Genomic DNA, 12,881 nt, shown 5'->3' on the forward strand with positions numbered 1-12,881 from the left:
TTTTTTTTTTTGAGACAGAGCCTCACTCTATCCCCCAGACTGGAGCACAGTGGCATGACCTTGGCTCACAGCAACCTCCACCTCCCGGGTTCAAGTTGTTGGGAGCAGGCGCCCCAAAATCTGGTCATAAACTGGCCCCAAAACTGGCCATAAACAAAATCTCTGCAGCACTGTCACGTGTTCGTGATGGCCATGACGCCCAGGCTGGAAGGCTGTGGGTTTATGGGAATGAGGGCAAGGAACACCTGGCCCGCTCAGGCATTCTTAAGCCTTGATCTGCCCCTCCCCCACACCCCACATTAAAGGCATTCTTAAGCCACAAACAATAGCACCAGCGATCTGTGCCTTAGGGACATGCTCCCGCTGCAGTTAACTAGCCCAACCTATTCCTTTAATTCAGCCCATCCCTTCTCCCGTAAGGGATACTTTTAGTTAATTGTATACCTATAGAAATAATGCTAATGACTGGCTCGCTGTTAATAAATACGTGGGTAAATCTCTGTTGGGGCTCTCAGCTCTGAAGGTTGTGAGACTCCTGATTTCCCACTTCACACTCTATATTTCTGTGTGTGTGTCTTTAATTCCTCTAGTGCCACTGGGTTCGGGTCTCCCTGACTGAGCTGGTCTCGGCACAAGTGATTCTCATGCCTTAGTTTCCCGAGTAACTGGGATTACAGGCACCTGTCACCATGCCTGGTTAATGTTTTGTATTTTTAGTAGAGACAGGGTTTCACCATGTTCGCCAGACTGGTCTTGAACTACTGACCTCAGGTGATCCATCTGCCTCGGCCTCCCAAAGTGCTGGGATTGCAGGCATGAGCCACCACACCCAGCCCATATTGTCTTTCTTGAGTAGCTTTGTGTTTGCACGACTTGATTGTCCAATTGGCAGCTTATGATGTCAGTCATTTCTGTACATTGATTCCAAAAAAAAAGCTGAAAACATTCACCTAGATCATTCAAAAAATTTCTGGTGTGGCAATGATGGGCATGATTTATGAGTTGGTCCGTATGCTTCTAAAATAAATCTCCAACCAAGATATTTTTGACAAAAATACAGGAAAGCCTTTTCAGACATAACCAGGAGAGTGGGGGATGGTTTGGGGAGGGAGGCATCTTTCGCTAGCAACAGGCACATGGCCCAGGTAAGAGAAACAGATTTCTGGTTTGGATTTGCAATCTTAATATTTTGCAATAAGAACCAGCTGCACTGGCTCCATGCCTCCCCACTCCCTTTCCCTTCCTGTCTTTTTCAAGCTCTTTCAGTCTTCTTGAATACTTCATCCTCTCCTACCTACTCCAAATCCCAGTTTAAGCCCCACCGCCGCTAGCAGCTTTCTCTGACAACAGTCGTCTCCTAATGCCCTTCACAGTATTGTCTTTACTGCACAATTGATCATCGCCAATGCTAAGACAGAGTTTTACAAAGATCACTTTTTTTCTGAAGAGAAAGAAAATTGTGTATGGGGTTGGGGTGGGCTGGGTGAATTTACCAGGACCAGGAGGCAGTAAGGAATCCTGGAGGAAGTATGTCCAGTTAAGATGCTACCACAACAGTCCAAGGAAAACACGAGGGCCTAAGCAAGGCAGGGATGCAGGTGTGGGGGAGGAGGACACAGGATGCTATGTGGGGTGTGGAGTGTGGGGGAGAGGATGCAGGTGTGGGGGAGGAGGACACAGGATGCTGTGTGGGGTGTGGAGTGTGGGGGAGAGGATGCAGGGTGTGGGGGAGGGGAACGTGGGGGAGGGGAACGTGGGGTGTGGGGGAGGGAGACCTGGGTGTAGGGGGGCGGGGTGTGGGGGAGAGGAATGCGAGGTGCGGGGGAGGGGGACAGGAGGTGTGGGGGAGGGGAATGTGGGGTGTGGGGGAGGGGCAGATCAAGGCATCCTCAGGCTTCTAGTTGTGTTAACTTGGAGAAAAGCACCAGCTTTTTTTTTTTTTTTTTTTTTTGAGACTGAGTCTCATTCTATTGCCCAGGCTGGACTGCAATGGCATGATCTCAGATCACTGACAATCTCTCCCTCGCAGGTTCAAGCGATTCTCCTGCCTCAGCCTCCCAAGTAGCTGGGATTGCAGGCACCTGCCACCATGTCCAGCTAATTTTTGTATTTTCAGTAGAGATGGGGTTTCACCAGATTGGCCAGGCTGGTCTCAAACTCCTGACCTCAGATGATACACCCGCCTCGGGCTCTCAAAGTGCTGGGAATACAGGCATGAGCCACTGTGCCCGGCCACCAGCTTTAATCAAAATAAGGCACTCTTTTTGTTTCTTCTGAAGTTTCCTATAGCACTGGGTGACGTCAGCAGCACTGGCCAGTGTGGAGTTCAGACTCACGGAAAGATGACCTTCCACACAGTCAGGGCAAACACGTGTACGTGGCACACCTGGGGTGCAGGTTCCAAGCACTTTGCATACATTAACAACTCACATAATTCTCTTCCCATGTGTGGGAGTAGGAGGCTCATGCATGCCACCAGCATCTCCGCATCCCGGGGGGAACTGAGGGGTCATGTCTAAAGTCTCATGCATGCCACCAGCATCTCCGCATCCCGGGGGGAACTGAGGGGTCATGTCTAAAGTCACACCCCACTCAGGGACACAGCCAGGATCCCATTCTTTCTGCCCAGAGCCCTCATCTTTCCCTCCCTTACAGTGGACACCTGTACAATTAAGCAATTATCAAAATCTGCATTTAGTTGGAAAAAAAAAAAAAAGACTAACATAGTTTTAATAGCATACTTTATTTTAATCTAAGAAAAATGATTAAATTCAAAGGTCAGAAATACAAAAGATTATCCAAAAAGTTTAGGATCATAACTGTTTCTTAAACAACATTGGCATGTACTTGAGCTGGTTCTGTGGCTCCAAAGGCTTGATTTTTACCTTGCACAGTTTAAATAAGGAAGAAGCCTTATGCGATGCTCCACAAGCATCCCAACCTCACAAACGTCATTCTACAAGGCACGTCTCAGGGGATTTGGGGCCACGAAGATGTTTCTCCAACCAACAGTCTGAGCCGAGATAGAATCACATTGAAGTTTCCGCTCTCAGACTGTCCTCCAAACGGTTCCTACAGACAGAGGGCGCCCTGAGCTCCGGGCCCAGGCCTGAGCGGGGCAGCTGGCTGTGCACGCAGGCCAGTTCCGTTGGTCACCGTGTGGGCATTCCACTCCTATCCTTCTCTGCCAGTGCCACTCAGATGAATTTCCCATTGGCAAGTTCTTGTACCCTTGATGCATTCAGAAAAGCAGAAAGGAACCGTGGGGACCCGCAGGCACTTCTCCCCGGCTGCCAACACCAGCCCAGGGGGCACCATGGATCCGGCTGTGCCTTCAGTAAGGAGACTGCTCATAATTGGTTCAGGTGAAGACTTTACCTTCCGGTAGCCCTGGGGTGGACCAGGTAGGAGGATCGTGTAGGAGAAAAACCAAGCAGACAAGCCTGTTAGCCAGCTCGGTCACACCGTGACTGGCCTTACATTTTGGAAGGATGGGCCCCTCCTAGGGAGCCTCCCACCATCAGGACAACTCTCCAGGACTCGCTCGAGCCCCAGGGCAAAACTCAAACAGAAGCTTCAAATGGAAAAGCAAACATCCTTTGAGCCAAAGTATCACACCAAAGACAGTTTGGAAATAGTATTTCCTCCAGGGGAACTACCTGTACTTAACTGGATAGCTTTAGTGGTTGCGTGATTCATTGTACGAGCAAGATCTCTGGAAAGCAAAACAAGATAAACTAACAGAAAATCCCAAGAAACAAACCACCCCCTGCATGTTAACTGCCTGAAGGGTCAACCGTACATCACAGGAGCTTCCAACATGATTCCACAATGCTGTAAACACAGCCGTCTGGAAGTGACTGCAGGGGTTAGGGAAAGCCATAGGATTGCAACCAGAGTGCCTAGAGCTCTACTGTTAACATGTGGAAGGCGAAGAAATTAAGCCTAAATGCATTCAAATACATCTCCACCACATACAGATTTCCAAGGTCAAAGGAGGACACATACATTGTATGTGATTAATTTTCTGAAGCCAGCTCTCCATTTTCACAGATTAAAACAGTCTGTTTAAATATCTCATTTCTACAAAGTGAATTTACATTTAAAGTACAAAGTGCAAATACTATGTGTTTCTGTTTTTGTTTTCTTAATTGCTCGTTGGTGAGGGAATTTCCCACGTGTCTAGGAACTGCCTTCGCTGTGTGAGCCATTTATCCTTGTTTCCTTGGCTGAAAAGAAAAGACAAAAAAGAGACATTATATTCAGAGGTGTGTGTCACTCATCTGAGAAGACTAAGTGGCTTCCGGGAATGAACTGAACCAAAGAGGGCTGGGCAGGTCGTGTGAGGTGCAAGGATGAATGAGAAACGATGAAGACATTTTGGACGCTGGTAACTTTTTAACGCTTTCCTTCCTTGACATGATAGAAATATTGGGAAAAATATATCATTTCAAAAAAGTAACATCCACTGTAAATATTTTAAGTACTAAATACATTAAATGTTTTCCAGAATGTCTTATCACCTTGATTATGCAAAAATAATTTTAATAATATAACTTATGCTTCAAATTTGATAAAGGCATAGTTGATTCTTAATTTTCCTTTTTATCTCTTTTGTTCACTATTTTACCTCTTTAAGAAGAAATCCAACTTAAAAAGTTTGCTGATTATAATGATAAACAATGGTAACTCAGCACCTTGACTTTCAATTAAAAGTAATTTAGAATGAAAAAGAAAAGTAATATACAATCTCCTAGACTCAGTTTTCCAAGAGGGCCAATTCTTACAAATGTTGATCTATTCTTCTGTTTTATTATTTAAATAATTAAATTTTAAAGTTTAGGAGGTTTCTGGGTTGGCTTTTATTCCCCTTGATAAAGATCTGAAGAGGTGAGAAGACAAACCCATCTCCTACACTAAACTTGAGATTTAAATTAGTTGTGCATAAAGACAACCCGTCAAAGTATTTTACCAGTCATTAAAGATGGCCAGGATTGCTGGAGGAGAAGGTGGACTAAGATCTTAACTTATTTAATAACAGCTCTGACTACTCTGGAGTTGCAGTGGAAGCTGAAGAGATCAGGAAATAGCTCCTTTGGATTCCACGTTAGTATCATGCACCCTCCTGTGATCCCTTCTTTTGATAGTTCCTGTCTGGGTCATGCATATAGGGACACCCTGGCTGGCTGGCACTATGTTATTCTTTGAGATGCTTCAAAGAAACGTGGTGATCTTCGATGGCCACGGCCGGTAGGAGCCGCAACTGGCTTGCCCGTTAGGATCAATCCCAGTATCGTAGTTTGCAGAAATAGCCACAAAATGAAAGGCATGGAGGTCCGCGCGTCCACTCAGGCACTAGAAAAGGAAGGGAAACTGCTTCCGTTTCTCTCTTCGGAAAAAAAGAGCTGAAGCAGGAGGCGTGTGCTTTGAACTGAGTTCATTTAAGATGCATGGAGCGCATGAGTACAGTGATTGCCGTTCTCGAATGAAAACAACTTCTGGAGGTCTTGGCACTCAGGGAGGGTAATTACTTTCAGACCAGCCCTGTTTTAAAGTGTAAGTGATTTGCGGTGAGATTTAAAGTTAAAACCATAAACATTTGCTAAACAAAGGAAAACGTATCACACATCTTTCCTCATGAAATGGTTTTAAATTACATCCAAGGTGTGTGCTGGCCGCCTCCACTTAAACCCACAACAAATATAGGGGCTTGCCTTAGGAAATGTCAACCTGACATCAAACAGGTGCAGGCAAAATAAATCACAATTGACTCGTGGTAGCAAAGAAGTGAGGATTTTGCCCTGGCTTTGAAGGAGAGAGACATGAACCCACTCATGTTTATCGTCTGGAAAATGTTCTTGACATGGGATAGGTTGTGGCTTTGGGTGCTGGAGGACACCATCATCGCATCCTTTACTTGCAAATTGAGAGGCAGAACCAGAAACACACACACATGTTTGTGAACACACAGCAGGAGCCGAAAGTCCCTTTTGGAGCCCAACGCTTCTCTTGCTGGGACCCCAAAAAGAAACAAATTCACCCATGTATGAAGGATGCCTCCTGTTCCTGCAACCTCCCTGATAAAATGCAGGAACCAAATTACAAACACTCAGACAACTGCTTGAAAAAATTCAGCCAGGCACAGTGGCTCACACCTGTAATCCCAGGTGGACTGCTTGAGCCTATGAGTTCGAGACTAGCCTGGGCAACATGGCAAAACTCCTTCTCTTAAAAAAAAAAAAAATCTACCAAACAAGGGAACTCAGAAATTTTTCTTAATAATTGAAAGTTCAAATAATAAACTTTTTCAATCAACAAGTTGGTGATTTTGAATAGAATTCTGTAAGACTGCTTTAGTCCCCACAGGGGGTAGACAGTAAGCTTGTCTCCCTTGAATTATTTCTTGTCTTGGAAGGTACTGGCCATTGCAAATCTACATAACTCTGAATTGTTATTGTTTATAATTTAAAAAGGAAATGGTTAAGAGTAAAATATAAACATACTTACCTGTCTATTAGACGTACTTTCAGCATTACCTCTGGGGGCTAGCAGGAAAAAATATATATATTATTAAAAATCAGAGACTCATTATTTAATGAAAGGTTCAACATAATTTCAGGAAGGAGTCCACATCACTTTAGGAAGGTGTTATCAATCGGCAAACTCATTTACATGAAAAAAAATGCATACTGTCATTCCTCAGCATCCAGAAGGGATTGGCTCCAGGACTCCCGCAAACCCAAATTCTCCAATTCTCAAGTTTCTTATAGAGTATCATGTAATATTTTAATATAATATAAATACATCCTCCTATGTACTTTAAATAATCGATAGACTAGTTAAAATGCTTAGTGCAATGTTAATGCTGTGTAAATAGTTGCTATATACTACATTGTTTTTTATTTGTATCTTTTTTGTTCTCTGAGAATTTCTGCTGCAAGTTTGCTTGAATCCACAGAGGAGCTAACTATATATGCATTGAACATAAATTATGAGTAGTGGATTATGAAAGTTACTATGTAAGTACTTTCTAACAACACGGATTCTCTAGTCCAGCCTTAGAAGAATATTTTACTTTACCCCAAACTCTAAGGTAAATCCACCTTCTCTGGCGAACTGAATTCTAGATGTTTCTCAACCTTTCCCCAGAAGGAGGGGGTTCATGTCCCTGGGGTGCTGGGAGCAAAGCCATCAGCAATGCCCCAGCTAGGGCTCTTTGAAGTCTTTTGCTTCTATATTAAAACCCGGAGAAATGAAAGTGTTTGGCTCAAAACAGCTTTTTCCAAAGCTTCGAGTAGAGTCAAAGCCGGAGGGAGCTGTGCTATCTCCTGGCTTCACCGCCCCTGCACAGCGGAGCTTCCCTGAAAAGTCTCCTTCCTGCTCTCATCTCAGCTGCCACACCTGCGTCTCCACGGAAACCTTTGGGACGTCGCCCCCAGGGGCTTCAGCATCCTCATCCCTTTCCCACTTTCACCCACTCACTAGTGGGCTCGGTTGGTCTCAGGGTTTTAAATACTCTATTTCCTGATAGCTCCAAGGATACAAATTGCTGTAATCTTCAGCATGGACCTCTTTCTCTCCTCAGTCCAGATTATCAGATCCAACTTCGTTATCCATGTGGATTTTCATTCAATAGGCAGCTCAAAAGAAACAGGACCCAGCTGGACTCATTATCTGCCCTTGCAAACCTACTTTCTGACGTATTCCATTCTCAGGACACAGTAACCCCATTCTTGAGCTGCTCAGGACAAACTTTTGGAGTCATGATCATGCCTCTTTTCTCCTACCTTTCTCATCTCATCTGGGAGGAAATCCCTCGGGCTCTACACCCAGAGACTATCCAGAGTCCAACCCTCGTAGTACACGCTGTTCCGTGGCCAGAACCGCCCGCCTCTCCCACGTGGACCCGAACAGACGCCTCACCACTCTCCTCCTTCAGCCCTTCCCATCTGTTGTCTACACAAACATGGCAACCAGGGGTCCTCTATAACATTCCACCCATCCTTCCAACAGCCTCACTCAGAGAAGCAGCCAGGGGCTCCTGGGCTATACTGGAGGCGGGATGTGCTCTGCCCCGTCCACCCATCCTTCCAACGGCCTCACTCAGAGAAGCAGCCAGAGGCTCCTGGGCTATGCTGGAGGCGGGGTGTGCTCTGCCCTGTCCGCCCATGTGGCATCACATCACTCGGGATGCCTGCTCCTCTCCAGTGCCCAATTTCTCCCCACCTCTGGGGCTTGCTGGGCATGGCACTCCTGCCATCCTCTGCAGGCTGCACTGTACCCAATGACCCTTGGTTCTCCTCTGCTCCTCCAGTCTCCAGTCAATCTCACTTTGCAGGGCCTCCTCCCTGTCCCCATCTAACGTTCCAGCCCTCCTGACCCTCCCTTCTGCCTCCTCCACAAGTAACCCCTATCGTGCTGTGGGGTTTCCTATTTATCTGATGACTTGCTTCCATACCAAAGTGTAATCCCAAAAGGGACACACATTTCTGTGTGTTTACTGTTATTCTGTCAATGTCTACACCAAAAAGCACTTGGTCAATAGTTTTCAAATGAATCATCAGATGAGGGAAGCATCCTTCTTTCCATATTCCTTGATTAACTGTTGATTTCTATCCACTCAATAAAAAACATGGAGTAAAGAGCAAAATTGTTCTATTTTCAAACTGTCTTCTCTTACCATAAAGCAAGTAGAAACACGGTGTGAAAAGGTGCAAAACAAGCATATTAGGTAAATTGCAAAAACATTAAGCAGTGGCTAAATCTATGATTTTTTTAAATAGCTGGTTTTAATGGTCTAAGTGCCCAAATGAATATTGCTGCTCATCTACTTGTCTTGACTGAAATGATTACTTTACAGGAAAAAAAACAGGCTTTTCAGCCAACGGTTCAAATTTAAATACTATTAGAGTGATACTTTGAATCTATTCTGAGCCAATTTGGCTATTCAACAATTGCCAGTTTTTTGTTGGACTGTTTGCTCATTAATAGAATTCTCCCTTGGAGTTAGAAGTAGCTGTAAAGTTATAAAAGGAAGTAGCTGTAGATTAAAGTTATAAAAAAAGTTATAAAAAGAAGTTTATATGGGCTATGCTGGAGGTGGGGTGTGCTCTGCCCTGTCCACCCATCCTTCCAACGGTCTCACTCAGAGAAGCAGCTAGAGGCTCCTGGGCTATGCTGGAGGCATATAAAAATCCTGGGATATGCTGGAGGTTATTTTTAAAAAGTTAATATTCTTTTTTTTTTTTTTTTTTTTTTTTTTTTTTGCCAGGGAGGATGGGATCTCACTCTGCCACCCAGACTGGAATGCAATGGCACAATCTCGGCTCACTGCAACCTCCAACTCCCAGGTTCAAGCGATTCTCCTGCCTCAGCCTCCCGAATAGCTGGGATTACAGGCTCGCACCACCATGCCTAGCTAATTATTGTACTTTTAGTAGAGACGGGGTTTCACCATGTTGGCCAGAATGGTCTCAAACTCCTGACCTGGTGGCATCGGCCTCCCAAAGTGCTGGGATTACATGCGTGAGCCACCACGCCTGGCTTATTTCTCATATTTTTTAGAATAAAAAGTGCACTGTTCAGTAGTGAGCAAAAATACAGGAAACAAAAAAACTTAGTAGCAATGTGGATATTTAGAATGTTCTTGCTAATTTCTTCCTGGATCTTAAGGTTTTTCTGACTTTTTGCTATTACAAACTATATAGGGTAGAAAACATATGACTGATAATGAATTTTTTTAAGTCAGAAAAGAGAAAAATTCCGTAAGGAAAATGAAAGGGCTGCAAAATCAGCTAAATATGTATCCGAGACCACAATGTTCATTTTTGACCATGACCAAATTGCCTCTTTTGCCAAATTGCAGTTTATTTTGCTAGGAGCGATCATATGCTTTCTTCTTGATTACTAAGAAGACAATAAAACTGAGACATATCAGATTATTCAGAGGGATCTAAAGAAGATAATTCAAACTTCTGCAGCAACTTAAACTTTTCACCTCAGATGATGGCATCAGAAGAGATCACGTTGTGCTCCACCATCCATCCATTCTTCCTTGCCAGGGTCTAAGCACTCCAGCCCATCCATGCCCCTTCCCTGCCCCACACTGTGGCTTGAGCCTTTGGAAGGTGGGAGTCTGAGAGGTACCATCTCCGAGCATCTGCCTCCCCTGTGGCTGTGCGAGTGGCTCAGCCTCTCATGCTTCTCTGCCACATCTCCCCAAGACCTGTGCTGACCTGTGCTGAACCTGCATTCCCACCCAGGGCAGCATGGTGGCAACCCACAACCTTTATGCTATGTAAACCAGAAGGAAATGCTTGGGTCCTAAGCCATTGCGATTCTGTAGTCACTTGTGTGAAGCATGACCCATGGAAGGTCATGACTCATAAAGGTCACCTTCATTTCAGTCTATCAATATATGCAAGGAAAAAACATTTCCTCCCAGGGCTTTCTCCCAGAGCTACTGAGAACTCCATGTATCCATCAACACCAGGGTCCTGCTCAGCCTTAGCAGAGAGCAATGTGGACCCGTCCTAGAAGGAACTGACAACCTTTCCAAATCAGGATATGCGGCTCACAACAGTTGTCTGTATGCTGCTGCCACCTTCCAAAGAGACTGTCTAGGGGATTTAGCTTGCTCATGAGGGACTCATATCCTTCTATCAGAACCCAATCCATGGGCCAGTTCCTTGGAGAGTGGGTGTATTAACCATGACTTTCACTTCCTTTATCTAAAGCTTTGACATCTGAACCCTGCTTATGCTGAAGAGGCTGCCCTCTGAGTTAGCCCATCCCCAGAGACAGTGAGGAGCAGCCTTTCCTATTCAGGCCGACCTACAACCTTCACTCTCACCCAGCCAACAACCTCCAACCTCACCCAGCCTATAATCTACAACCTCACCAACCCTATAACACCCACCCTCACTCAACCTACAATCTCTACCCTCACTCAACCTACAACCTCCACCCTCACCCAGCCAACAACCTCTATCCTCACCCAACCTACAACCTCCACCTTCACCCAACCTACAACCTCCACCCTCACCCAGACAACAACCAACACCCTCATCCAGCCTACAACCTCCACCCTCATTCAGGCTACAACCTCTGCCCTCACCCAGCCTACAACCTCCACCTTCACTGACCATACAACCTCCACCTCATCCATACTATAACCTCCACCCTCACCAAACCTACAACCTCCACCCTCACCCAACCTACAACTTCCACCCTCACCCAACCTACAATCTCTACCCTCATCCAAGCTAAACCTCCACCCTCACCCATATTATAACCTCCAACCTCAATCAGCAAACAAGCTTCACCCTCACCTAACCTACAACCTGCACCCTCACTCAACCTACAACCTCCACCCTCATCTAAGCTACAACCTTTACCCTCACCCAGTCTACAACCTCCACCCTCACTCACCATACAACCTCCACCTTCACCCATATTATAACCTGCACCCTCAACCAGCAAACAACCTTTACCCTCACCCAACCTCACCTAACCTACAACCTTTACCCCTACCCAACCTACAACCTCTACCCTCACCCATACTACAACCTCCACCCTCAACCAGCCAATAACCTCCACTCTCACCCAACCTACAACCTCCACCCTTACCCAACCTACAACCTCCTCCCTCACCCACCCTACAACCTCTACCCTCACCCAGCCTACAACCTCCATCCTCACCCAGCCTATAACCTGGCCACCTCATTTACAGGCAAGCCTGCCTGGGAAATCATGATAAGGGCTCAGGCCCAGTCTCTCACTTCCTCTGTCTCTTGGCTGACCCTGGTGCCTCCCATGTGGCCTCCCACAGCACAGCATGGCCTCCTCTCCTTCGGATCTGTGAGTAACAAATTATCTTTTAATTGTCTCCTGATCTGTTTGCCAAATGACACCTCAAATTTCCTATCAATATACTATGTTTTAAAATAGTAGGATGCATAGATGAATGCCAGACATTTGCCCTAACAGACCTTGATCCAGCCCAGAACGCCAATGCTAGTGTTTACACACCACACACCTTACATACACAACACACACACCCCCTGCACACTGCACACCACACACACACAAACCACCCCCGACACACAACATATACACACACACCCCATATTTATACACACACCACACACACATACCACACACACACGCAGTCTGAGCTGTGTCCTGCCGGTGGTGCAGGATGCGGGGAGCTATGGGTGCCTCTGGAAGGGTAGCATAGGAGCCGGGCCTCCAGGAAACTATCTTCTTAACTGCTGTGAATCTATCTTGAAATCATTTGATTCCGAAATTTTCAAAATTCTGTCACCATAATCACAGCTCTGGGCCCAATTATTGTACTTGAAAACCCACCAATTGCTGGAACTCACCCACCCCCCTCAGAAACTGGAATTCACCCACCCCCCTCACAAACCGGAACTCACCCACCCCCCTCACAAACCGGAACTCACCCACTCCCCTCACAAACCGGAACTCATCCACTCCCCTCACAAACGGGAACTCACCCACTCCCCTCACAAACCCGAACTCACCCACTCCCCTCACAAACCCGAACTCACCCACTCCCCTCACAAACCGGAACTCATCCACTCCCCTCACAAACCCGAACTCACCCACTCCCCTCACAAACCGGAACTCACCCACTCCCCTCACAAACCCGAACTCACCCACTCCCCTCACAAACCCGAACTCACCCACTCCCCTCACAAACCGGAACTCATCCACTCCCCTCACAAACCGGAACTCATCCACCCCTCACAAACCGGAACTCACCCACTCCCCTCACAAACCGGAACTCACCCACTCCCCTCACAAACCGGAACTCATCCACTCCCCTCACAAACGGGAACTCATCCACCCCTCAC

General features: G+C 46.1%; 1 protein-coding gene across 2 annotated transcripts in view; it reads right to left on the reverse strand.

The window, feature by feature from the left end:
* Positions 1-2,724: 2,724 nt before the first annotated feature.
* SMOC2 (SPARC related modular calcium binding 2) overlaps positions 2,725-12,881 on the reverse strand; it is a 222,139-nt gene continuing 211,982 nt past the window's right edge. For both annotated transcript variants that reach the window (XM_015137722.3, XM_015137721.3), the window contains exons 12-13: positions 6,508-6,545; positions 2,725-4,229 (exon numbers count right to left, since the gene is read on the reverse strand). In XM_015137722.3, the coding sequence (XP_014993208.1) occupies positions 4,212-4,229; positions 6,508-6,545 (56 nt within the window). In that variant the 3' untranslated portion in view covers positions 2,725-4,211. The remainder of the gene's footprint in view (positions 4,230-6,507; positions 6,546-12,881) is intronic.

The sequence above is a fragment of the Macaca mulatta genome, chromosome 4 (assembly GCF_049350105.2).
Source record: "Macaca mulatta isolate MMU2019108-1 chromosome 4, T2T-MMU8v2.0, whole genome shotgun sequence".
NCBI classification, from domain to species: Eukaryota; Metazoa; Chordata; class Mammalia; order Primates; family Cercopithecidae; genus Macaca; species Macaca mulatta.